This window comes from Plectropomus leopardus, chromosome 2 (genome assembly GCF_026936395.1).
Source record: "Plectropomus leopardus strain MGB_pleo_1.0 chromosome 2, ASM2693639v1, whole genome shotgun sequence".
Classification (NCBI taxonomy): Eukaryota; Metazoa; Chordata; class Actinopteri; order Perciformes; family Serranidae; genus Plectropomus; species Plectropomus leopardus.
This window is the reverse complement of record NC_142177.1, coordinates 42380716-42408230: the sequence shown is the minus strand read 5'-3', so window position 1 is coordinate 42408230 and position 27515 is coordinate 42380716. Positions and strand designations below refer to the sequence as shown.

Below are 27515 nucleotides of genomic sequence, written 5' to 3'. Positions count from 1 at the left end.
ATTACGACTCTAAAGCTCTAAAATCTCCGAACGTCTTCTCTGCAGTGACTCACTTTCTGTTGACAACGTGTGAGAGATGGATTCAGGCTGAGAGAAACTAAACTGAATCAGTGCTTTCAACTCATTTTCTGTGGCTCAACATACTGACCCTCTGAAACTGGAGCAAACTGGCTCCGTTTCATTAAAAAAAAATCAAAGAGGGCGATGAGCAACTTAAGGAATGACCCAGAAATGAGCAAATATATGATAAAAAGTTAGTCTTACAAGAAAATGATTGCAAAAACAGCAACAGGTAGCTAAAAACACCTGTGTTTGGGAGCTCAAAGGTGGCTGGACACGCAGCGAGCCGGAGCTGTTGTGTTAGATGTCACGCCTCAATGCTGACATGCTGACTAACATCAACAGAGCTAACTGGCTTTATTTCTTTAAATAAAAAAAAAATGATAGAGGACAAAATTACCTAAAAATGAGTAAAAATTTGCTAAAAAATTAGACCTACAAGAAAAATGACCTGAGAATTATCACAAAAAAAGAAAAGTTAAAAAAATAAATAAGAAAATTTACTCCCGCTGAGATTACTGTCTGATGGCTTTGAGATTAAAAGTTACATCATGTAAAGTTTGATGATTAAAAATGTTTGCAAACTTAAAAATCACTTTGGAAAATCAGTTTCCCATGACCCTGACATTTTTTATCTAAATTTTTCTCTGAATGGCCAGAACAAATGTTGGTGTTGTACGTTTCTGCAAACCACAGATACATTAAATTTTATATGTTGATTATGTCGTGAAACAAACAGAGAAACTTTATGTTGAAACTTAACACTGTGGTTAACGTGTGGTGCTGGGTTATAGAAAGGAAACATCATGTTTTGGCTTAAAATACAGTTTTGGGAGCATAATCCCTGCTGCAAAAACAGCAACAAGTTGCTAAAATCACCCATGTCTCAGGTTAAAAGGCGGCTGGACACACAGCTGTTGTGTTAAATGTCATGCCTCTTTTGCTTCCGCGATGCCGGCATGCTGTCTAATATCACACATCGGAGCGACACGATGCTGCCGTTATTTTTGGTTCTGAGTGAAAATGTAAAGGAGGCGTAAAGACGAGACTTTAAGGAGAGACTGTCAAGACATCTGTGTGTGAAAAAGGCGACAGAGTCCAGCTGATCAAAGTCATCAGCTCTGCAGGTTTTTAAACTGAAATACGGGTCACATTAACATGTCGACCTGATGATGGGGCCGGGCGAAGAGCTGGAGGATCAACAAAGTTATTTTAATCAATGTATTATTATGTATTTTTATGTATTATTTTAAATAATTATTCATTTATTTTCTTTCTTTATTTATTTATTTATTCATTTTTTATGTCTCTTGCTTTACTATATTTATCCGTTCCTTGTCCTTCTTATGTCCTGTTCTTACCATCTTTTCATGTTTTAATTTATTTACTTGTTCATTTATCTATTATTCATCTGTTTTTATCTTCTTATCTTTTTTATTCCCACTGATGTGATGTCGTCTTCTTTTATTATTTCTTATATTTAATTTAATGACTTTTGTTGCTTTAATTTTCATGTATTTTCTAAAAAAAAAATTGATTTAAAACTTTAAATGCCTTTTGATATCTGCCTGTTTTATCATTTTTATTCCTTTTATTTGCTTTGAGTTTTTGTGTTTGCATTTTGTTCTGGCCTTTTTGGCTTTTCCAGACCTTTCTCTGTTTGTTGATGTTTATTTCATTATTCCCTAATTTCCTGCCTTGGTTTTGTCTGTTAAAGCACTTTGTAAATATCTGTTTTTAGGTGCTATATAAATAAAGTTATCATTATTATAAAGTTATTGAGATGTTTGAGTCTGGATTAAAGGGGGGGACAGATGGACGGACCGACGGACTAAAACTCTGTTGCAGGTCGAGGACAAAGTCAGTTCAGGTAGTTAGAGAGAAACTCGACTTGTTGCCGGAGGAAACTCAGAGTGACATCAGCATTATCTCTGGAGTCCCTCTGAGAGTTTCTGCTGAGTCACTGTTTGCTGACTAACTGCTGACCTTCTCACAGATCTCTCTGCCCGTCTCGGTCTTTTTTTCTCTGCTCTGTCTAACGGAGTCAAACCACTCCAACGAGGCTTCAGATGTGAAAAGGCGAAGTGCAGTTTCACACAGATGAAAGGACCTTGCGAGCTGAGGTCACTCCTGAGCAGCGACGGCGTCCGGCGAGCGTGAGGCGGCGATCCGAGAATAGGTTATGACGTGTGTGCAGTTATCACTGCTGCGTGACGACCCGCGCTGTTAGCGCTCTCACCTGCAGGGCGCAGGGCGCCGTTAAACCATTTCCATGTCATCACAGTCATTGTGTGTGTGCATGTGTGTGTGTGTGTGTGTGTGTGTGTGTGTGTATGTGTGTGTGTGTCTCGTCATCTCCCTGCTACAACACGATGGCTGCTCGCTGTGGCGAGCTTCACGAGCAGCCATCTGGTGCTCAGAGGACCGACTCTGAGGCCAACCTGTCTCCACTCGGCCCCGTCCAACTTCACGCTCTGCAAGCTCGAACCAACACGTACGGATTTTCTCTCATGCAGGCTGCGATGGGAGTTTTTGGGGGAACCACCCTTTAACAACGACTGCGATCAAGCATGTGATGGGAAAAGTCAGGGGAAATCAGGGGAAACTGACCACCAAATCAAGAGAAAATGACAAAATAGGTACAGCCGGCAGGACGCTCTGCTTTTAAAACGCTCTGCTTTAAAACGCTCTGCTTTTAAAAACGCTCTGCTTTAAAACGCTCTGCTTTTAAAAACGCTCTGCTTTTAAACGCTCTGCTTTAAAACGCTCTGCTTTTAAAAACGCTCTGCTTTAAAACGCTCTGCTTTAAAACGCTCTGCTTTTAAAAACGCTCTGCTTTAAAACGCTCTGCTTTAAAACGCTCTGCTTTTAAAAACGCTCTGCTTTAAAACGCTCTGCTTTTAAACGCTCTGCTTTTAAACGCTCTGCTTTAAAACGCTCTGCTTTTAAAAACGCTCTGCTTTAAAACGCTCTGCTTTTAAACGCTCTGCTTTTAAACGCTCTGCTTTAAAACGCTCTGCTTTTAAAAATGCTCTGCTTTAAAATGCATACGATATGATATGATTGATTGTGTCATACAATTGTATCGGATGCTTCAAAATGCACGGAGGACAGAGTAAAACAGTGTCGCAGACATAATGTCATCAACACGCCGCCGGTGGAATCAAGGCATTGGGCCACTGAGCGAGCGAACGTATTTGATGAGTTTGGGGTGAGAACTTGTCGGTCAATTTGTTTCCACCTGTGAGACGGTCCCTAACTTGACGCTAACATCACACCTGTGGAACATGAGCCGGCGTCATGCTGCACAGCACACAGTATCTGAGGAATACGAACACTCAGCTGTTTATTTTACAGTAATATGTCCGGACGCAGCTCTAATAGAGACTTTACAGTGACTTCAGCTTACAGGAAGTGAGATGTTACTCTGTGAGTGTTGCACAGAAACGCAGAGGTCTGATTTCATCTCTCGGAGCATGACTCGCTGACGCTCTCATCATCAGACGCTCCTGATTGAATCAGTAAACCTTGAATCATCTCGCAGCACTAAAAACACATTACAGAGCCTCGGAGCTGCGGAGCCGTCTCTTAAACTGATCCGTGCGTGGATGTGTGCAGCGCGCTGTTTGGGAGGATATGAAGAATGTGAACATCATAATGAATCTGAGGGAGAGGCTTTGCTGAGGGCCCATTCTGCTCATTCAAGTGTGCAGCTACTGGAGCTTTTCTTCAAACGCCCCCCGAGGCAGAGGCTGTAATCAGCGGTAAGCACCAGCATGCCCCAGTACTCCTGAGCACCAGTGTGGATGAGAGGCTGCAGAGAGTGTGTGTGTGTGTGTGTGTGAATCATCAAACATTTCATGAAGGAAAATATTAAAGTGAGGAGTCAGTTAGTGTGAGGTGGAGGAGGCAGCTGTGCTAACACGAGCTGCTCCACACCGTGCAGAGTGTGTGACGACGCTCAGCTGGATGTGAGGAGGTCATTTTTAGAGATTCATCTCTGCGTCTGAAGCTCCTCAACTAAAACCCGCCAACATCTTTTTATTCAATTCACTCTGCAGGAGTGACGGGTATTTATGGGCTCCGGCTCCGATCAGCAGTGACGGAAATACTACGCCTGAGGGACCGCCACAAAATACCACCCGTCTCCATCCAAGTGTCTCTGTTCTCCAAATGTATCTTCTACAGCACGGGTACTCGACTTCCTGTGTCTGGGCGCCACTTTTCAAACCGACACGAGGCCAGGGGCCACTCGAGCAGCCCCATACATGTTTGGAAGATTTAAGACATTTCTAAGATTTTAGGATTACTCTGGAATTAGGGACTTTTCTTGAATGTGAGGAAATTTCTAGGCTTTTAGGACATATGTAGGATTTTAGGATGTTTCTAGAAATAGGAAAATTTCTAGGACACGAGGACTTAATTGGGATTTAAGGACATTTCTAGGATAATAGGACTTTAGTAGGATTTTAAGACATTTATAGGATTTTAGGGCATTTCTAAATTTTAGAATGTTTCTATGATTTTAGGACAGTTCTAGTTTTTTAGGATGTATTTAACATGTAAGGCCATTTCTAAGATTTTAGGATTATTCTAGGATTTTAGGACATTTCTACGATTTTGGGACATTTCTAGGATTAAGGACTTTTCTAGAATTTTAGGAGATTTCTATGGTTTTAGGACATATGCAGGATTTTAGGATGTTTCCAGAAATAGGAGCGTTTCTAGGAGACACAGAAACTTAAGCGGGATTTAAGGACATTTCTATGATTTTAGGACATTAGGGTCTTAGCTAGGCCCTCTGTCGGGGGTGTGGGGGATCCTCCACTGGCTCTTTTTTTGGTCAACAAGCTCTATTTTGATGCTGTTTAATGTGTCTCACTTTATGATGCTGTTATAACGCTGCCTGATTGTGTGTGATATCGCCGCCAAAGGTGCCTTTTTGTATCAATGTCTGACGCTGAAATCACTGACCAGACGGTATCTGACGAGTCGGGAATGAGAACAGGCTGAAAATGGTTTCGGTTTCAGCCCTCTGTCTGCACCAAAATGACTAAAATGACATTTTCTCCCGAGTGAGTAAATGTGAAAGCTGCATCTTTCAGTGAAACTTCATGTTGATGTAACTTTCTCTGCAATCGATCACGTTAAACGATCCCACAGCTGCTGTCATTAAACTGGATTTATTCCGTCAGACGACGTCGCGGTTATAAAACGGTGATTTGTTCAGCAGCGGCTCCGGGAGCGACTGCTGGTCAACACAGTATTTATGAGTCTGCATCAGACTTCAGACTCATTCAGCCGTCTGACGACAGACACAGAAAAAAACAAAAAAACATGGAAACGAGAGCTAAACTCAGCTGCATGAAAACACAGAGAGAGGATGAGAGAGACTTAAACACTCAGCAGAGTTACTTTAACTTTCTGTCACCTCAAACTGCATCTCTGCAGACTGACTGTTAAATAAAAAGAGAAGAGATTTAACAGTTTTTATGTTTTTGTGACATCTTCACTGAAACTATCTACAAAAACATATCGGGAATGCAAGCTGCTTTCACACAAAAAGTGCATTTTAAAAAGGAGACTTGATGTAGATGTAGTGCGAGGACAGGCCAGAGGACAGCTGAGGAAACAGCGGAAAGCATCATGGAGGCCAGTGAAAATGAAGCGATTACTTTGTTTTAATATCTCTTACTGACTTCAGTCTTTTTCACACTTGGTGCAAACTACATTTTGAACGATGCTGGAGCGCTGCCTGGATGGAGACCCGTTTTAGAGATCTGTCATTGCATCACGATGGCAAAGAGGCTAAAAGGAGTGCAGTCACCAGCGTGTTGTACGTCCGGGGTTCCTACAGCACGTTAGATTTAAGACTTTCGAATTTCACTCTGAGTGAAATTTGACCATAACCAAAATGTAAGAAAGACAAAAAGGACATGATAAACTCTGTGACAATTCTGCCTGAATACTTATTGCAGCAGATTGTTAATGTAGTGGGGAAGATGAAGGTGTTGGCGAGTTTCCTCGCAGATTTTGTGTTTCTCGCTCTGCGTGTGCGACTGCAGCATCTGATCCCCCTGACTCTGAAAAACTAAGCCTCTTCTGTTAGATAAAAAAATAAGACGATCTGCAGGAACCCTGATGAGCTGGAGCCAATAAATACCCGTGACTGCAGCGAATGCTGACTGTAACCTTGACAAGATGTTAGTGGGTGTTTGTGGAGTTTTTTTGTCTGGTAGGAAATGAGCTTCAGTCGCAGAAAATACTATGATGATGGCGACGAGAAAGACCAGAGATTTCTTAGCTTGGACTGAGAAAGAAGTTGAACAGTTACTGAAAGTAAAACACGACTATAAGGCGTAGAAAAAGATTAGTTTCAGAGCAAATTTGGCGGTTGCCGATAGCCCCCCCCAACCGTTTTCTAATTCTCAATAAAAATAAAGTGTGTGTGAATAGTTTTTGTGCTTTTAGTCTCCATAAGGTGTCAGAGACATAAAACAGCATCAAAATAGAGCTTTTTGATTAAAAAAAGAGCCAGAGGAGGATCCCCCACACCCCGACAGAGGACACAGCTGAGACACTGATGTCCTACAACCATAGAAATGTCCTAAAATCCTTTAAACATCCTAAAATTAGAGAGAAGTCCAAAAGTCCTAGAAAAGTCCTAAAATTCCTCAAACACCCTTTAATCCGAAAAAAACATCTTAAAATCCTAGAAATGTCCTTAAATCCTTGGATGTCCCAAAGTCCTAGAAATGTCTTAAAATCCAAGACATCTCCTGAAATCCTTAAAACGCCCTAAAATCAGAGAAACACCCTAGAATCCTAGAAATATCGTAAAATTCTAGAAACATCCTAAATCTTCAGGTCACAGGTCACTTGAACGAGGACACTAATGTCCTAAAATGCAACAAATGTCCTAAAATCCAAGAGATGTCCTAACATCCTACAAATGTCCTAAAACCCTCGAAAAATCCTAAAACACTATTAATGTCCTAAAATCATACCAAAGTCCTAAATCCTAGAAACTGCCTAAAATCCCAGAGACATGTATCCTGGGCTGCTGTGACTGGCCCCTGGCCCCTGGCCCCTGTCCCCCGAACGGAGCAGGTTGGGCGTTCCTGGTTAGAAATCAGCAGCCAACCTGTTTGAAGGTTTCATGTCTCTCATTCATCGTTCTGTCCGTCCGTCCATCCGTCCTTTCAGTGTTGGTCTGCAGTGTAAAGATAACGCTCTGTGGTGGACGCTCTCAGTCCACGCCGTTATCGTGTTCAGAAGAGAAAAACAGCAGCGAGGTGATCAATCGAGCTACCGCAGCAGGTTTATAGCGGCTCCACACGGAGCGTTTCTTCTCTGACTCCAAAACCGAAATATTTCAGGATGTCAATGTGACGCTGTTCTTCCTAAATACTGTCTGATTTTAAGCAGGTAAAGTCTATTTTATGAGCTGCATAGAGGCTGACGTGTGTGTGTGTGTGTGTGTGTGTGTGTGTGTGTGTGTGTGTGTGTGTGAGAGAGAGGTGAGCAGTTCAGGATCACACAGGAAGTGGTGAGACGAGTCGTGCAAAGATCCGAATGTTGCTCCGAGGTTTTGTCAAGTGTTGAATCTACAAGTGGCTGCATATTTTTGTTGGCTGGCTGTTCGGTGCTGCAGGGGCCGTCATTTATCTCTCAGGGTGCGGTGTGTGTGTGTGTGTGTGTGTGTGTGTGTGTGTGTGTGTGTGTGTGTGTGTGTGTGTGTGTGTGTGTGTGTGTGTTCAGGCTACAGAGCACACACCAAGGTGCACAGAGCGCCGCCATCACAGCTGCCGCCACGAGTCGTGTTCCTGCTCTGCTTCACAAAGTGCTCGACAAATGTTTAAAGAGGTTGTAGCGGCGTCTTTAAAATGAAAATATACCTCACTCGGGGCATTTTACTGTCTTCCCTCGTTTTATTTTCTACATTAACGCTGAGCGTGTAAACCCGAGAGAAGAGATCTGCTTCACCTCAGAGCTTCTCTGGGCCGGCGCCACATCATGGAAACGTCCACGCCCCCTGTGGAGGGGACGATGGAGGGACGGTGGACGATGGAGGGACAGTGGACGGTGGAGGGACAGTGGAGGGACGGTGGAGGGACAGTGGAGGGACAGTAACTCAGTAACTCAGTGTTACAGGATATCAGGGTCTGTGTTTTTGGATGGGGTCATAAATACAGGAGCTGCTCTTTCTATTAACTCTTGTAGTGCAAAGAAATGAAAGCAGTTCAGCCTCGTCAGTCTTCTGTGACAGAGAGGAAGTTAATGTTATTATGTGCACAGATGTATTTCTCTGTTTAATGAAGAGAATTTCACTTTCTCAACATTTTGTGGGTCTGTATTGTGTGTTTATTATTGTGGAAAAAATGCTGAAGGAGAAATGGCGCAGCGGTGCTTCCTGCAGCAGCGAGGATGTTTTCAGAAATTAGATCTCGTGCTCATACTGATGATCTGTGTTTTGTTTTTTAAACAATCTCACATAGATAAAATGTCTCCTAGTGAAACACAGTTCCTCTCTTGGGGACAGAAAAGTCCAAAACCTCCAGAACAACAAGTATCCAGACAAACAGGAGCCAGGAGGGGTCACAGCTGAGGCTGCAGCCGAGCTCCGGCTCTAATGGCCAGAATTAAAACTTAAGTGCCGGAGGCTCCACTAACAGCCAAAACTGCTGCCGGGGCCGCAGCCAGTAAACAAGAGGGAGAAAGTCAATTAGCGGCCCTTATTTAGCCGTGCCTTGAGTGGGGAAAACAATTGGAAAAAAATCGTTTTAATGCCCTTATTTAAGATAAGACTAATCCTCAGTTTGAAAGGAAAACAGAAGCTTGTGAGGTGAAAGTGGTTTCACATGAGGACAAAAACAAGTTTCCTCAGACAGAAGTAAGGAGCTTTACTCCTGTTTTCCTAAATTAACAGAACAGTGCTGATGCACCCTCAGAAAATGGTATTAAATTCATATTTTCATACCACTTTAGAAACAATGCACACTTTATTTGTGGCCATTACACTCTGTGGAGATCCTTGTTAACGAGGGTGGCTTTATAAAAATGATCATTTACTCCTTGATTTTTTTCCCTAGAAACAGTTTCGCAACTTTAATAAAAATTTAGTTTTACTGAAATATTCCCATTTTGTGCTACTTTTGCTCCACAACAGTTTTCAGTAATATTCTGCATTGTATCTTGTAACTATTGTACTTAATATTTTACAGCTTAATTGAGACTTAAAACCTCTTTTTTTAAGAGCGCCCAGCCAAGAGGGCAGCATACAACATCGTTACAACAATAAATACAGGCAGACAAATACAACACAAACGAGCAGGGACGTAACGATGCATCGTGAGGCAGTTACAAATCGATTAAAAATATGTGAGATTCAAAACGGTGAGATGAAAAATGAACTGCGATACTTTTTGAACAGCAGAGGGCGTCATCTGCTTTTGACTTCGCTTGCTCGACGTGTCATGTCACTACGTGTTCAACGTCCTACGTCATGTTGAGACTAGAGACAGCTCGCCAACATAAATAAGACGAAGCAAAGGCTCCACGACAGGCGATACTGAAATAGAAGATAATCCCTCCAGTTTCAAATCAAAGTGTGGCGACATTTGAGCTTCCTCAAGTCAGAAAGAAATAAAGGCGAGAAGATAACAGAAAAGACAAAAACAACTAACATGATGCAGCATGAGAGCCGGCATCATGGTGAGGAGCTCCGGTCAGCCCCACCTACACACATACACGGCTACACGACCAAAAAAAATTTAAAAACTACACGGCAAAAAAACCAGCAAAACAACACGACCAATGATAAAAAAAAAGTTTATGATGCGATTTACAAAACAAACGGTCAGTTTACATGATGTGATGAGGGGGAGGGGGCCAGAAATGTCCGGCAAATTGTGAGAAATTAGGAAAAGGTGATGAGAGAATAACTTAAATATCAGTGTTTTGAATATAAGGGAGGCGGTACATAAGAAATTCTATTTAAAAAACGTTAAGAGATCTACTGTAGATTCATGATGAAAAAAACAGGAAAATTACCTGCAAATAAACAAAAAAGGACGACTAAAAAAACAAAACAAAACAAAAAATAACAAAGAGGAAAATGACCTGAAAAGTTAAAAATACATATGCATGGGGCGTCCGGCAGAGTTCTTGTTGCAGCGGCCGTGAGTTCGATTCCAGCTCACGGCTCTTTGCTGCATGTCATCCCCTCTCTCTCCCTCTTTAACGCTAACCATCTTCTGTCTTATCTAATAAAGGCAATAAAAATGCCAAAAAAAATCTTAAAACATATATAATACTATGAACCATAGTTTGAATATATAGCTTTTATATTTATTTTTTAACTAATGTCTTACTAATTTTTGGGCCATGTCTTGTTAAGTTTGCACCGTGTTTTTAACAGAAATCATACCAATGTGCTCAGCTTTCAAAGGGTTAAATAGTTTGAAACTATTGCTGCAGCCATCAGGGGCACTTTGAGTCGTGTCAGCAAAAAGACTCTAAAATGAGAGAAGGTCAACGCTCTCTGCCCGGAGGAGGTTTTGGATGGAGGAGGGTTCTGGGACATTTTAGGGGCAGAGGGAGGTAGAGCAGCGAGGCCGGCTGAACGAGTGACGGTGAAACCAGAGAAGAAGGAATAAAAGCGGTAATGAAAGAGAAAGACTTTGGTGTGAAGCAGGAGAGAGGACGCTTAGCCCGATCAGTGTCAGCGCCGGAGCGTCTCCTCCTCCCATCTCTGCGCCGTTTGTCAGATTAGTGTTCAGCCTCTCCGCTCAGCCGCCACAATCCACTGTGACGGGCTGCCAGGGAGCATCCCCGCCGAATTAGACGACTTCTCCAGGAAACACTCATCCACTCATCCACACGCCGCTGCAACACAGCCACACACAGAGCCATACACACACACACACACACACACACACCTGCAAGGGGATGCAGGACTCTATTTGACCGCAAGTTTTTGATGTGTGACCCTGTGAATGGCTCTGTGTATATGTGTGTGTGTGTGTGTGTGTGTGTGTGTGTGTGTGATTGCCCAGCTGCAGTACACAAACTACACACTCCCAAAACATAAAAGCCTACTGCATGAATCACTGGGGAGCAATATTTGTCATCAAATATTACAAATTTTGCCAAAAATGGCGAGTTTGCAGCTGTGATGTCGGATCGGATTGGATTAATTTTATTGATCCCAAAAGGGAAACTCATTTGCTGCCAATGTCAACATACAACAACGAGACATGAGAAGAGTAGAGAACAACACACAACAATAAATACAGCAGCAGGCAGAGTCACTCATAGTCCACAACAACTACAGCAGTAAAATGCTGGAAAGTATCCATTCAACTGCCTCCGAAAATGACAAAAAAGAAAATGATAAACACGATTTTTAAAAAAATGAAATACTATTAAGGATGTGCAATTATGCAATGTGCAAAATTAGCTATGCCACCCTCGGCAGTGTGCCATATTACTCCAGCAATCAATACAGAAACAAGCAACTAATACAAAACTATAAGGACAATAAGTCCAACACCTTCACAGTGGCAGTAAAGTCAGCACCAGCTGTGTGGTCAGATACACAGCAGCTGTGTTTGCACGTTTCTTGTGTTTTAGTTGAACTAATATGCTGAGCTCCTTTTCCTTCTCTTGCTGCCTCCATCTGCAAACGTTCATGTCTGTTTACTGCTCTATGTTAACTCCGCTTCCTCTCCGGAGCGTTCCTGCTCCCTCGTTTCCTGGTTTTCCTGGATCCTGGCAGCAGTCTTGGCTGCGCCTGATCGTGGTGATGGCTGTGCTGGTGCTGTGATCCTGCCTTTGGTCGTGCTCGTGCTGTGGCTGCACTGATACTGTACCCCCGACTCGCCCTGATCTGGTCTTGGTTTTACTGCTGCTGTGGTACTGCCTGAAGCTACGGCTCTGTTGTGGGTCCTGGTTGCGTCGATGCCGTAATCGTGCTTGACGCAACCTTCTACTGCCATTATTATGAGCCACGCCTCCACTATCAATACGCATGGGACTCTTATCAACACCCACAACATTATCATAGACTGCATTTACTCATTTTACAACTATTAATTGAAATTGAACTGTGCAAGTCAGCAAAATCTGATCTCTGCAGGAACAAGAAAGTGTCTCTCTTGCTCAAATAAAAACTACAAGATTTGATGTAGAAAACTAGTTACAATAACTAACTTTGCATCACAGTGAAAGCAGTAATTCAGTATTTCTTTTGATAAAACTGGTCTGTCTCTGCTGTACAAATACTTTGAAAAGTAGGAAGAGGAGGAGGAGAGAGTGGTGGAGGAGGAGGAGGAGGAGAAAGAGATGTAAAAATAAAATAAAATTTTAAAATAAGGAAAATATTAAGGTTGTATTTTTCATCAAAAAAAGTAAAAAAAAAAACAAAACAAAAACAGGCACGAAAATGACCAGAAAAAAGTGCATGAAGTTAAAATATATATATGTGTACTTTCCATAACATAGTTTTTTATTGATTATAAATATATTTCTCTGGACATTTTCTTCTATTTTTTGATAATTTTCTAATAATTCTCCCCCCTGCCTTTTTTAACCACTAATTTTCAGCTCATTTTCTTTGTCAGACATTTCTTTGAAGTGACCTTTTCCCCAGAAAGAAATGAAATGAATCTGCACACATTTTAAAGGGTTAAACAGTTTGTGAGAGCGTCTGATCGCTGCACAAGAGAACAGATGTGGAACAAAGTCTGAAGGGTTAATTAGTGTTGAGTCTGTGAGTGACCAGCTGACATCAGAGGAATAACAGTCTCAGTGTCTCCACGACTCTGAGGTGAGCTCCATCCCCTTATACCTGGCTGTGTTTATGCAGCACACTTTCAAAATCTGGATTTGAGGAGCGTCGCTGAGTTCTGGTTTCCGGAGCGTCGCTGAGTTCTGGTTTCCGGAGCGTCGGCTCTCGGCAGCCTGACATTAAAGGCGTCAGATTGGAGGATTAGAGGCCGTAATTGACTCCGGGAAATGGATCCTTCACGGCAGGAGACCTGAGACTCAGCGGGCATCCTCTGCCACTGGGGGACGCTTCCTGCCGCCGGCGGCCTTCATCCTGCCTCGTCTTCATCGCAGGCTCCGCCTCCCTCTGATCGCTCTTCTTCCTCCTCCTCTTCCTCCTCCTGTGTCTCTCTTCTTTTCTGTCCTCTGTCTCCTCTTTTGTTCTCCTCGTCTCCCCCTCAAGACTTTCATCTTCCAAACCCACATCACTCCGTCTCCTGGTTCAGTTTCAGCAATTAACCCTTAAAAAACCTGGTTCAGCATCATTTTTCTTATGCTACGTTTGGACGCGTCTCACAAGCTGTTTAACCCTTTCAAATGTGGAACACGGGAAAAGGCAACTCGGAAAGAAATGTCCCACAAATTGTATGAAATAAATAATAATTGGCAAAGATAATGACTGGAAAAGGGGGGCGGGGGGATATATTTATCAGTAAAATTATGTTAGAGAATTTTAAAAAAAATCATATGTATATATATATTGGTTATTTTGTTGTCTGTATTTTTTGCTTATTTATTTCTCGCTTTCTGCTGGACTGAAGTCAGTTTTTTTGTGCTGCGTTCAGATAAAACATGAGGAGAAAAAAAGGCAGCAAACAACCGGGTAAGAAACGTCACAATTTGCAGGAAAAGTAGTGAAAGGAGACAAGAAAATTACCTAAAATTAGTTGTAAAAAAGAGGGAAGGATTATAAAAATATTTTTAAAAATATATAGGGAAAATATCCAGAAAAAAACATTTAAAATTATAACTTTTTTTTTTATTATAACTTCATTAATTTTATATTTTCAAATTATGTCAGAGAAAAATAATTTCAGCAGCATTTTACTGTTTTTATTTGTTGTTTTTTTTTTTTTATCTTTTTTTCAGGTAATTTTCTCACACTTTTAAAATGCACCAAACAGTCCCTAAGGGTTAAATATTTTTGGCTGCTGGCAAAGGCTGAAATACTGACACTAACTGTGTGGAAAAAGTGACTTTTTAAGTTTTCTTTGAATAATTTGAGAAAAAAACGTATCTGCGCCTGTGAGGTGTGACTCACTTCATGCGTCACTAAACATCGCTGTAGTTTTGTCCTCTGCGTGTTGCGTTGCCGTGTCGACCCACTCAACGATCAACAGCCTGAACCAAACGTGCAGCAGGAAGTGATGCGCTGTGACCTCACAGGGTCGTCCAGAGTAGCGCCGCTGTGTCAGAAGCCAGTCTGATTATCACAGTTTAGCGCTGAGTCGCTGAGTCGCTGAGTCGTTAACATGTTTAGTGTGATGAGCTGGCGGCCTCCTGCGTGAGTCTCTGCTCAGAGACGGAGGAGGAAACCATCCGGCAGCCTCATCTGACTCTGATCATAAAACCAAACTCTGCCCTTAAAGTTACCCCGACTGCCCGTCACGCCCCGCCTCTCCACCGCCGCCTTTAAGCCCACAAACCTCCATTTCCACCAGCCATCCGTCAAAAAACGAGGGGACAAAAGGTATCAGAGAGCACACTGAGGGAGTTTATCACGGCTATGGATCCAAGGTCACAGCGCTCCTCCTGCAGGGCTCAAAAAACTGTGAAATGTGTTTCTGAAGCGAAGAAAAGGGCACGAATTCATGTTACAACCAAACAGCGGCAGCACGGTTAGCGAGGCTTTTCAACGTGTGCAGGAGGATTTCTGCAGCAGAGGAAAGAAAATCTGATTCGACTGCTCCTCGTTCACTCCGCTGCAGCACGAAACAACGTATTTGAAGTCAAAATCTTCATTTGAACTGAACACAACAAACGCTGGTCTCTGTCTTTGTTAACAAGCTTCGTTTGATCGGACAGCCGAGCTCGCAGCCGTCTGCCGTTACTAAACGGCTCTGCGATGGCGGCGCCTCGGGATCTAAAGGCCGCCATTAACAGGAAGCCAGCAGTCAGAGACAGTGACAGACGGCCCGACCACGAGCGCCGCTTCCTCTCATCAGCACCTCACATCCTGCTGTACGATGTCAGCATCATGTCAGCGTCAGCGCTCACACACGAGTCTGTGAAACGCTCCTCAACACTCTTTAACCCTTTCAAACCTGGGCAAAGATTCCCTTTAAAACAATGAGCAGATGATCCACAATGTGCAAGGAATTAGTCAAAAGTACCAAAAAAATCAGCCCAAAATCAAAATTACTAAAAACATATATAAGAAAATGACCTGGAAAAAAATGAGTAAGAATTAGAATAATTCTGTAACATAATTTTAAAAAATCACCCAAAAATGTATGTATATATATAAAGAAATGAATAAAAACAGAAAATAAAAATGACCTGGAAAAAGTGCATAGAAATTACAATAATTCTGTAACATAATTTTGAATGGTAATTATGATCATTTTAAATATAAATAAATTTATATAGTTTCTAGTTTTTTTATTTTGTAAAGTTACTAATTTCTTGTAATCTGTTGAACATTTCTTACCAAGTTGCTCATTGTCTTTTCGCCAAAGTTTCTGAAAGAAGCAGCAGTTTGCTCAGAGTTCAGAGGTTAAAACACTCGTGAAATGTTTTTGGAAGAAGCACAGGCAAACTGATGTCACTCCAGGCTTCAAAGGGTTAAAGGGATAGTCAACCCAAAAATGAAAATTCAGTCATCATCTCCTCCCCCGTCCCCCGTTATAGTTTTATAGTCTACAAAACACTGCTGAGGTTCACAGAGAAAAGTCACTGCACTAATCCGCTGACCAAGATTCAAAGGTTAAAGATTTCATCATAAAATCTCCAAACGTGTCCGAACTGCTCGCCCAAAATAATCTGTGTGTCCTGAAGCCCAACTGTCGAGTCGTTATGAAGAATCGTACCCGACTCAGAATTATATCAATTAAACCAGATTCATCCATTAAATACAATTAAAAACAATTCAGGGTTTGTTTTTTATACATAAAGATTAAAAGTTTGACCGGAGCTCAGAGGGACGACCAGTGAGACAGTGTCCGCTATGGAGGACTGACACTGACAAAATCAAATATAAATAAATAAATGTGTCAATAAATAAATGCGAACGCCCAAAATGCCAATATTTATTGAATTTCCTATTTAATTTTCCATTTTATTTATCAGTGTATTCATTTACATATTTATTTTTATTTTATTTTATTATTTATGTAATTTTACCACTTTGCATATGAACTTCCCTATTTGTTTAATTTACATTTTATTTTCCGTTTTACATATTTATTTATGTTTGTTTATGTTTATGTTTCAGTCCTGTAGCATTCATGTGATAAAGTATAAAAGCTAACGAAGCTAACAACAGATCGCAAATGTGCAACAACATTTTTTGCAGACACTCGAAATCAAAGAGCAGCTCCAGCCTGTGAGTCGCTGCAGCTTGTCTGTAACCGGCTAAAGGTTCACTATGTTGATTTGCATCGTCTCTGGCGGATAAACTGCAGGTATAAACGAAGCCGCTGTGAGCTATAAATTCACCACGTCTGAGCAGACGAGAGAAGTTATCTTATTTCTGAGCCTCAGTGCAGAGAGCCGCGAACACAAACCGCATAGACAAACTGACTCCCAAAAAACACCTTTCAGCGCCAGGTTTCTGTCATGATGCCGCTTTGTTTTCAGATGGAAAAAAATAATTAGTTTCAGTATACTACATGCTAAGTAGACTGCTGTTTTTGATGATCACAGCCCGGAAGATGTCGTGATTAGCAGCAACAATGATTTTATACATTATTATTTTCTGTGTCAGATACTCACACAAAATGCACTTTTCAAAATCAGGCTAAAAAAATGTATACATTAATATGATTTTCTATTTTCATTAAGTTATTTTTTTTAACCAACATCAGTCCTGATTATAAATATTAAATATTCATTATTTTCACCCCTAAAATGTCAGGTTTTTGTCATGATGCCACCACATTTTTAGATGAATGATGTTGAGTCTCCTCCTCCTCAGTGTGTGAGTGTAGCTGCTGACAGTCTGGGATATGTCAGTGTGTGAGTGTAGCTGCCGACAGTCTGGGATATGTCAGTGTGTGAGTGTAGCTGCTGACAGTCTGGGATATATCAGTGTGTGAGTGTAGCTGCCGACAGTCTGGGATATGTCAGTGTGTGAGTGTAGCTGCTGACAGTCTGGGATATGTCAGTGTGTGAGTGTAGCTGCCGACAGTCTGGGATATTTCAGTGTGTGAGTGTAGCTGCTGACAGTCTGGGATATGTCAGTGTGTGAGTGTAGCTGCTGACAGTCTGGGATATGTCAGTGTGTGAGTGTAGCTGCCGACAGTCTGGGATATTTCAGTGTGTGAGTGTAGCTGCTGACAGTCTGGGATATGTCAGTGTGTGAGTGTAGCTGCTGACAGTCTGGGATATGTCAGTGTGTGAGTGTAGCTGCTGACAGTCTGGGATATGTCAGTGTGTGAGTGTAGCTGCTGACAGTCTGGGATATGTCAGTGTGTGAGTGTAGCTGCTGACAGTCTGGGATATGTCAGTGTGTGAGTGTAGCTGCTGACAGTCTGGGATATGTCAGTGATCAGCAGCTACATTGACTGTGACAGGTCACCTAGTGGAAATAGCATGTATTTCCTCCATATGCCAAATATGGTCAAAATGACCTCATCAGGTGGAAAATAGTCAAAATGACAAATTCAGAGTCAAAAGCCCAGAATGACACCCAGAAATAATACAAGTCCTGTTTTTCTGCTCTGATGGCTGTGGGATCAAAAATGTCAGTTTGAATGGGTTTCAATGGAGCATTTTTGGACCTGAACAGTCTGAATGTAACTATTTAGTTTCCACAGTGTATTTTAGACTTATTGTAGGAGCTGAGCTGCAAATTCACTGATTACACTCAAATACACAATCTGGACTACATTTAGGACACATGCACATACCGCTGATAGTGGCTCTCTTGGGCAGGATGGTGATGGCGCTCACGGCGGCGTCCTCCAGCTGGTGGATGGGGCTGTTCTTGGCCCCCCAGCTGTCCGAGCCAATCCACAGGAAGTGACCCACCTGCTCCGCCCGCTTGCTGGCGTTCAGGATCCCTCTGAAAACAAACACACCAGCCGGTCACACGCAGGCAGGAACCTTTTGATCCACCTAAAAATCTTTGCATTGGTCGATAAAACAGCAGTGCAGAGGTGTCGACTTTTCTCAAAGTGCCCCCGAAACTCTCCCACTGCGTCTGTACTCAGTTAACTCAATTAACCCTTTGAAAATTGGATTGTATTCACTTTTCTTTGCTGCTGTTAGATGCTTTTCACATGTTTATTTAAACTTTTGAACTCTAAACAAAATATTTTTCTTTACTTTATAAAAAAAAAAGTGAAATGAACAAAAAAAGAAAAAAGCAATGGGCAACTTAAGAATCCTTCCACAAATTACAATTTTTTAAAATAAATTAAGAATATTTGTTTTTAAAAAGCTATGAAAGAATGTCCAGAGAAAAAACTAAAAGCTAAGAGCAAACTATAATTATCATAATTACATGTTTAAAATGATGTTACAGAAATGTTATATTTTAAGGGCTTTTTCAGTTTTCCAGTTCTATGTCTATTTTTCCATATTTATCTCTCTCTTTCTTTGTCCATTGGAAATAGACAGGAACATAAAACAATAAAGTACACTTATCACTGCGCACTTTAAAATCTGTCAAGTTGATTTTACTTTGAAAAAAAATCTAGTTGTTCAATAGCCTTAACAAATGTAAGTAAATTTAACTATTAATCATAACTGCTGTTTATTTTATGTCTCATAATTCTGTTAACTGAACATTTAACTTAAAGTTGTTACAACTTAAAAATAAAAAGTTTAATACCAGTAAACCAAGTTTACTGTGTTATATATCTGAAAAACATTTTTTGTGTGTTTGGATGCAGAAAATTGGATTGGGTTTTTTTCCTCTCTTATCTTCTTATGTCATCTTGAATTGTACAAAAAATGATGCTGAAGATAAAAATAATATTGTGTTTGAGTTCTAGAGGAACTACAGAGAGGAACGTTCCCCAAACTGTCACGAAGCAGCAGCTACAGAACCGTCCCTACGTCACGGCTCTGCTGTGATCTCTGCAGGTTTACATCAAACACCAGACATCAGTTTATTCTTTCAGCAGAACCGAGCTGGAAACTCACTACACCTGAGCTCAAACCACGCAGCCTTTTGTGGTGTTTCGCCCAACTCTACAGGCTAATATAGACCATAAAATCTGTTAACAAATTCATCAATTTGTTTTAAAAAAAATAAATAAATAAATTTCCCAGAATAATGCATCATTAAAAAAAAGTGTAAAAGTCAATGTAATCTTATTAAATCTTATTTAAAAAAAAAAAAAAAGAAAATCAAAATAAAAGTAACTTCATAACATAAACAAATGAACAAACAAAAATCAATACAAATAAAAATTAAACTTTCAACAAAATCTAAAATGTTGGCACAAAAACAACAAAGTCAATTCAATATAATAAAAACAGGATTCAATAGAATTACAGTATAATCAAACGCTCAAATGCATCGACTAAAAACATCCGTATAAAATGAAATTTACGTTTTTAGTTAAAGTTTTTAGTGAAGCAGATTGATCACAGAAGGTCAACTGTGCGATCACAATGGCTGTTAAAGGGTTAAATAGATTTAAACAGTTCAATATTTCAGTTTGTGTTAACATAAGTAAAAAGGTAACATGAACACACACACACACACACACACACACACACACAGTGACACTCTGTTAAATGACTGGCAGTTTCCTGTTTGTTGAGTTTAAAGTTTGTCGATGAAGAAAATCGTTTTTTTTAGCTGAAAAACGCACTTTTGTTGTTTTCTCACGTTGCTGTTTGCTGTTTCTCAGTTTTCCCGCCTGTCGTCTGCAGCCGTGGACTCTTCCGGTTGCAGTTTGGCAAAAGGTGATGCTGGGGGCGGGGCCTGAATTCAAACAGGAGGCCAACCCCCGGACCAAACCAAAGGCTGTGACATCACGGGGGTGTGTGAGGGGTTACCTGTGTGAGTGATTCTGCCCTGTGAGATTATTTGGTCCCATCAGCCAAAATATTCAAATGTCTCAGTCTGTTCAGTGAGTTTAATTCATTATTATTATCTTTAAGCCTTATCATTCAGTAAAGGTTTATATTTATTAAACTCTTTTTAGCGAACTTTAATACAACGGAGGATTAGGGCCACAATAAAGAAAAAAAAGTTTTATTTTGAGAATAAAGTCATAATTTCAAGAATAAACTTGTAATATTACAAGAACAAAGATGGAATATTACGAGCAAAAAGTCTCAATTTTTAAACAATTCATAATAAAAGTCATAATTTTCAGAGAAAAAAGTTGTAATATTACGAGAAAATACTTGCAATGTGACAAGAAGAAAGCAGTAATTTTATGAGAATGAAGTTGTAATATTATGAGAAAAAAGCTGCAATTTTTTACAAATAAAGTTGTAACATTATGAGAAACGAGTCGTTAAATTTTCGAGAATAAAGTCTTTATATAATGACAGTAAAATAATAATTTTACGACAAAAATGTCATAATTTTACGAGTTTTAAAATGTAATATTATGAGCAAAAAAAGTCAGAAGATTAAGAGGCCCTAAAAATCTGTCTTACTCTCTTACTCTGAACTCTTTTTCTGTTGCCTTCATTTATTTGCTTTGTATGATCTGTTTTTTGGGGGAAAATAAATCTGATGTTCCATAAAGTTAACCCTTCAACACCTGGACTGACATCAGTTTTCTTGTGCTAAATTCAGACGCAGTTCAGAAGCATTTAAACCTCTGAAACCTTTAAAAACATGAGAAAAGAACATAATGAGCAACTTATCAAAGAATATTATCAAAAAAGGGAAAGAAATGTCTTATGATTATATATTTAAAATCATGTTACATAAAAAATATAAATCTATTATTTATATAAATATTTATATTATTTATATATTTTTAACACTTCATTATTTTTTATTCTTTTTTGCTTATTTTTCTTGTAACCTTTCACTCATTTCTTGATAACATCTTGGCTTTTTTTTGTTAATTTGATCATCGCCTTCCTCTCACGTTTTTAAAGAAAACAGGCCAATTTGCTCAGCATTGAAAGGGTTAACCCGGGCCTGTGCTGGTGTAGAGTTACTGAAATACAGTTTATTTTGGCGTACTTCACCTTCTGTTATTAAAATGAAAAGTTGGGCTGGGTATTGTCTACCTGATGTCCTCGTCGGAGGCGAACAGGATGACAGCTCTGGCGTAGCGAGTGTCCAGCAGCAGACGGATGATTTTGTCGAAGTCGGAGGGTTTGTGGTCGTGAGGGATCTTCAGAGACTGAGCGATGCAGATTCCACCTGAGGACACAGAACAAACGCCGTGAGATCAGCACACCTGAAAAAACTCTGCGTGGGACACAAAACGTTTGAGAAATGTTCCTCCAAGAGTCCGTCCAAAAGGCTGAAGTCAAAGTCAGTGAAAAAGACCTCAGCAGCCGAGCTCGTCTCTCTGCTGTCTGACATTTCATGAAACCGCCGACATTTCGGCACACAGCGTCTTAAAACTGAGAGGCAAAAAGGCTGAGAGCTCAGACATCACTCATTTCAATAAATGCCACTAAAAACGCAGCAGCTTTTCTTTTTTTTTACCTCTGAAGAGCAGAGCTCGTCTGCTGCACCGTCACATGTGAGCGCACAATCATCTCACATCACAACTGACAACTTATAACCCAAAAATTAAAACCTTTTGATCAGAATGACGAGTTCTCGGTTTCTGACATCAGATTATGAACACAACAAACCGAACCCGAACGCCCATCACTGCAGCGAGCTGTCAAAAACCTCAACAACATTTTAATGTCTGTACAAGACGTCACAAAAATGTGGATCATTAACTTTTATTCTTCTTTAACTGAGCACAGACAGCGAGACAACTTTCTCTGTCCTGCTGAAAGCTGCTCTCACAACAATCCACGTCCTGAAAAAAAGAAAAGTAAAAGCTACAAGCCTCCGCTCCATGAAATCAACTTCACTCCACAAATCTCCGTGAACGTCCTCGTGTTTCAGAGCAGCATGTGACAAGAGTGTGACGGGAAAAAGCATTTTAAAAAAGCAGCAGTTAACTGAAATAAAAAAAAACAGAGAAACAAAAAACTCACATTTAGGAACGAACCTAAGTAACTAAAACAGTAATGTCAACGTACAAAACACACAAAAGAACGCAGAAATTGCCTTAAGTTGCACTCAGTGTTTATTCTAATTTAATCACATTTGTCAGCACAACAAACATGAGGAGGCTCAGGTGGCATCATCTCACCTGTAAAGAAACCCCACCCAAACCACAAACTATTATTATTATTATTATTATTATTATTGTTGTTGTTGTTGTTGTTGTTGTTGTTGTTGTTGTTGTTGTTGTTGTTGTTGTTGTTTTTGCTGACGTTATTGTTAATTATACATTTATTTTATAAAATATAATATTTCACATCTAATAATTTCCCATGCAACAATAAACTTGTTGCAAAATGTTAACATTAGAATTATTGTGATTTGGTTTGCTATTTTATTTTACACACACACACACACACGCACACACACACACTCACACACACACACACACACACACACACACGGCGTGTATATACACATACTGTATATCACAGAGCAGAGATCATTACTGATCACTCACTCCGTATGACCCTTGTGGAGGCGCAACAGGAAGTCAGCGGGTCACTGAGGTCAGTCAGATTCATCCTCTACAGAAAAAAGACGTCTGAACACAGTTTCACTGATCCGATTAAGAAACGTGAGTGTGCACTAAACTCTCGCTCGTCCTCCACGGCTGAAAACTTTTAGATTTTCTGTTTGAAAATGTCATTTTTCGGGCTGCTGTCTCTCCAGCACTGATGCGATTTGTTAGTCCTCTCATGCAGATCCACATTGTGACCCGCTCGCTAAAACGCCGCCGCGCTCTGATGACATTTGGCTCACAAAGATCTGATGAAAAGTAGCACGAGGACTTTGCACAAAGAGCGTGGCCTTTAAGAGCGGCGGCTGTCAGAGCGGCGTGAAGAGGGCAGCGCCGCCGAGTCAGACGGGGGTCGGCCTCCGAGAGTCACGAATGACAGCCGAAATTATCACACTTAGAAAGGACACTTTAGGCCAGAGCGGGGCCAGATCGGGGCCAGAGCGGGGCCAGAGCGGGGCCAGAGCGGGGCCAGAATCAGGCCAGAGCGGGGCCAGAGCGGGGCCAGAGCGGGGCCAGAGCGGGGCCAGAGCGGGGCCAGAATCAGGCCAGAGCGGGGCCAGAATCAGGCCAGAGCGGGGCCAGAGCGGGGCCAGAGCGGGGCCAGAGCGGGGCCAGAGCGGGGCCAGAATCAGGCCAGAGCGGGGCCAGAGCGGGGCCAGAATCAGGCCAGAGCGGGGCCAGAGCGGGGCCTCACAGTTGGTGAGGACAGATTATCTACAGACAGTCTGAGTGAGCAAGAGGACGACTTCTTCACTGACTGAAAATAAACCACTTTAACATAATTTCCAGGACTTTTCCAGGACTTCTCCAGGACTCTGAGGCAAATTTTAAAGACCATACATTCTCTAAAACAATCATCGATACTCTTATTAGTTCCTTTTCATTAACATTTAATAGCTATTTGAAATATGTTTGTTTGTTTTCAGTCTCTTTTTTAACAAATCGAACCATTTTACACATCTAACGTCTTCATTCACAACCAAAACTGAAAAAATAAAAACATTATTGTTAAATATTCAATACGACTCGTTCATTTCTCAGCAGGACAAATCGAAATCTAAAAAGTTTTGTGCAGCAGATAAATGTTTATCTCTCCGTCCGTCCTCTTCACCTCCGTCAGTAACGAGCGTGTGGCGGCAGATTGTAACGAACGCCGGATGTGAGCTGGACTCCGGCGTTCGGAGGTTAATGCGACGCTCACGGGGAGTCCAGCTCTCATCTCTGCTCGGAGTCAGCGACACCTGAGGCGACGTTTGTCTTCTGTCAGGGAAACGAACTCTCCGTCTCTCCGTCTCTCCGTCTGTATTTTAGTTTCTCTCTTCCTTTCTTCCTTCCTGTCTTTTCTTTTTCTCTCTTCTCCCTCTTTCTTTACATTTTTTGAGTCAGTTTTGTTTAATCTTTTTTGTGCTTTCTTCTGTTTTTCTCTTTTTTCTCTCATAACTTTTTATTCATCACTTTCTTTCATGTTCGATGTTTCTGTACTTTTTCTGTTTTCCCGTCACATTTTCAAACCAGCTCGTCAAATATCGCCGAATGTCCAGAGGACTTTTGACGTCTGCGTCTGCTGTTGACGTCGAGGGACGGCGTGTCGGTTTACGGCTGTTAAATACATTGTGTCTTTTCAAAATAAACTAAACTAAAAGTTTCTGATGGTCAGATGCAAACAGGTATTTCAAAATAAACTCACTAAATATTTCTTACACCTCAGATTCACACTGATTTCCTTGTGCAGGGTTCACACACATCTTTACCAAAAGTCTTCCAGGACTTTTCCAGGACAAGACCAGACATCCTCTGAAACAACCATTGATGCTCCTTATCTGGTTTTTATTTCTATATAACAGCTTTCTAAATATATATATATATTTTAAATAACGGCTTAAAAAGATGATTAAAACTGAATATTAAAACATAACTTAGGGACTGTGTGTTATTTATGGGGGGGGGGTGCAAAAAGGGGGAGGGGTGTCGAATCATTTCTTAAGCGCTGAGGAGGGACTGAAGGTTTTATATCGGCTTTAGGGGAGGGGCATACAACTTTAAACGTTGATTTTGTTTTTATTTTACAATTTTTTGCAATTTTTAAAGAAAACATTTTTCCTTCTTTTTTAAGTTTTTGTATTTTTTTTCTAAAATTACAGGCTGAAAACTTTTGCACACCTGTGGATTGACAGGTGCGCAGGAGAAAAACTGCACACTGAACGCATCACTTGTGATCGACGATGGACTTTAATAAAAACGTTTCAAGTTAACTTCAGATAACCTAAAGAATTTAAGTTGAGGTGAACAGTGTGCAGGAGTTTTTCTTCTGCTGCTGATTTTGCCATTTATCATCCAGAAACTGTAAAATCAGAATGTATCGATGTTTGAGTTTTAATTTTCCAAAGGTCCTTGAACACATCGCCTGTTGTTATGCAGGTTGGTGAAACAGATTTCTCTGACTTTTAGGGCATATTAAGTTTTCCAAAAGTTTTCCAGGCCTGGAAATTGCAATAAATGACTTTTCTAGTTTTTAAAAAGCTTGTCTGAATAGTTTTCCTGTTTTTTCTTCCTCCAGCTGTCTTTCTTTGCTTCTTTCATGTAAGTTTCCTCTCCTTTTTCAGTTTTCTTTCTTTCTTTGATGTAATTTATTCCTTTCCTTCTTGCATATTAGCACTTTGCTTCTTTTTCTCTGTGAGAAACTGACTCATCTCTGTATTGCAGCTGTATTATAATGCACTTACAGCGTAAACAGCCTGGTCTGATTAGTCCTTTCTGTTGCTCTTTGTGTTGCACAGAAACGTTCAATATCTGCTCGCTCCAGCAGCTGAATGAACAAACATCCTTTTCAGCGTCTAACATGAAGTCTTTTCTCTCATCAGGCAGAGAAAGTGTCCCGGCTTTGAGATGTTTTAATAAAATGATAAAATAATAAAAACCCGAGCTGAGTTCAGAGGGTCAGGCTCTGTGCTGCTGCTGTGTCAGCAGAGCCCGGCGATGATGGTTTTAATCTGACAGGCCGTCGATAACAGGGAGGAGCGGCGACATCAACGAGTCCGTCTGACGCCTCGGCAACAGAAATATATTGATCTGATTTGCTGTGAGGCCACGTGTGATCTGTCTGTACGGAGTAAAGTTAGCGTCGCTCCTGGAGGCTGCAGAGACGTGAAATAATCTGCAGTCAGAGCAGAAAAGAGCAGAAACAACAGCTGAGAGGACTCTGAAGTCTCCTCATCAGCGCTCAGACACAGTTTTAACAAGAACACTTTTAAAAGACTTTTCCAGGACTTTCAGGCAAATTTTAAAGACCCTACATTCTCTGAAAAAACCACTGACACTCCTTATAAAAGTTAGTTTTCATGACGTTATAATAGCTTTTAAAAAAATATATATGAATAAGTAAGTAAGTATTATAAAAGAAGAAGGCGTGTCAAATCATTTTTTAAGCGCTGAGGAGGGAATGATGGTTTTATTTTGGCCTTAAGGAAGAGGCAGAATTTTCTATTTATTTTACTGCTGATTTAAAAAAAAAAAACATTTTAAAAAAATGGCATCTTTTTCTTTTGACTTTTTCTTGCAATTTTTACAATTTTTGAAAAGTCTTAAAACATGTTTTGATGATTTAAAAAAATGTGTTTAAAAAATTGTTGATGAGTGTTAAAGAAAAGATTTTCAGGATTTTAGGTGATTTTAAAAAAAAAACTACTTCATGGCCGTGAAAAAAAAAAAAATTAAGTGAAAAACGCCATTTTTTTCTTTAACTATTGCCAGAAAATCTGCTCTTCAGTTCTGTATTTGTTGCTGCAGTCAGAAGCTGAAAAGGAAAACATTCATCACAGCCAGAAATCAGCCGCCATTAAACCCAAAGAAGAAGAAAACGTGGAACAAAGTCACGTCTTTCTCTAAAACTACGAGGTCTTCTGAAGTCTGATACAAAAAGAAGTTACGCCGATATTAGATCGGCTTTAATGAGGCGCTGCAATAGGAACAACGCTGATGTTCTGAAGATCCGTCACCATGGTTACTGGGACGTTATCACCAGAGGAGAAGTCACATGACATCGCTCAGACGACACACAGTCAGCTCCACGTTGTGTTTTAACAACGTGGAGCTGACTGTGTCTCGTCACAAATCTGTGATGGAAACTAGCTAGTGATAAAATATCTGACGGTTAACCTTCGCTGACTGTCAACACCTCCCGAAGTCTGCCGGTAAAAAGACGACCGTCCCTCATGAACGTCTCCTCTGAAGGGACACTGAGGCCGGTGTCTCTGCTGAGGCTCTGGACGCAGCTCATCTGTTAACGCTGCAGAGACAGAGATGAGCAGGCGTCTGGTGGCAGCAGCGAAGTGAGAGACAAACATTACGTTGACAGACAGCCCTCCGTAATTAGGTTCCTCTGCGGCTGCTGATGAACGAGCTGATCGGCCGGCTTCACGAGCGTTCACACTCAAAATAAATGTTTGCCACAACAGATCCTTCTCATCATTACCAGCTGATGGATGCGTCTCCTCCCTCGGCCTGCGGCCGCCGGCACGTCTGAGGAGACGCCGCAGAGACGCCGCAGAGACGAACAGGACGGAGACACAGCAGCGTTTATAACCTGTGGTTTTTATGCTCGATGAGTATTGAAGTACTGAAGCTGCACTAACTGATGTTTCAGTCTGTTTCTGCAGCTGTGAGCCGCACCGATGAACAGCAAACTCCCAAAGACTCAGATCATCTTTAAAAAACACACCAGAACTCAGA

The 27515-nt window shown here is 40.9% G+C and overlaps 1 protein-coding gene across 3 annotated transcripts in view; it reads right to left on the bottom strand.

Moving 5' to 3' along the window:
• grm7 (glutamate metabotropic receptor 7) overlaps positions 1 to 27515 on the bottom strand; it is a 278774-nt gene that overhangs the window by 87034 nt on the left and 164225 nt on the right. For all 3 annotated transcript variants that reach the window (XM_088071072.1, XM_088071069.1, XM_088071077.1), the window contains exons 3-4: positions 21262 to 21397; positions 17958 to 18112 (exon numbers count right to left, since the gene is read on the bottom strand). In XM_088071072.1, coding sequence (XP_087927198.1) covers positions 17958 to 18112; positions 21262 to 21397 — 291 coding nt within the window. The remainder of the gene's footprint in view (positions 1 to 17957; positions 18113 to 21261; positions 21398 to 27515) is intronic.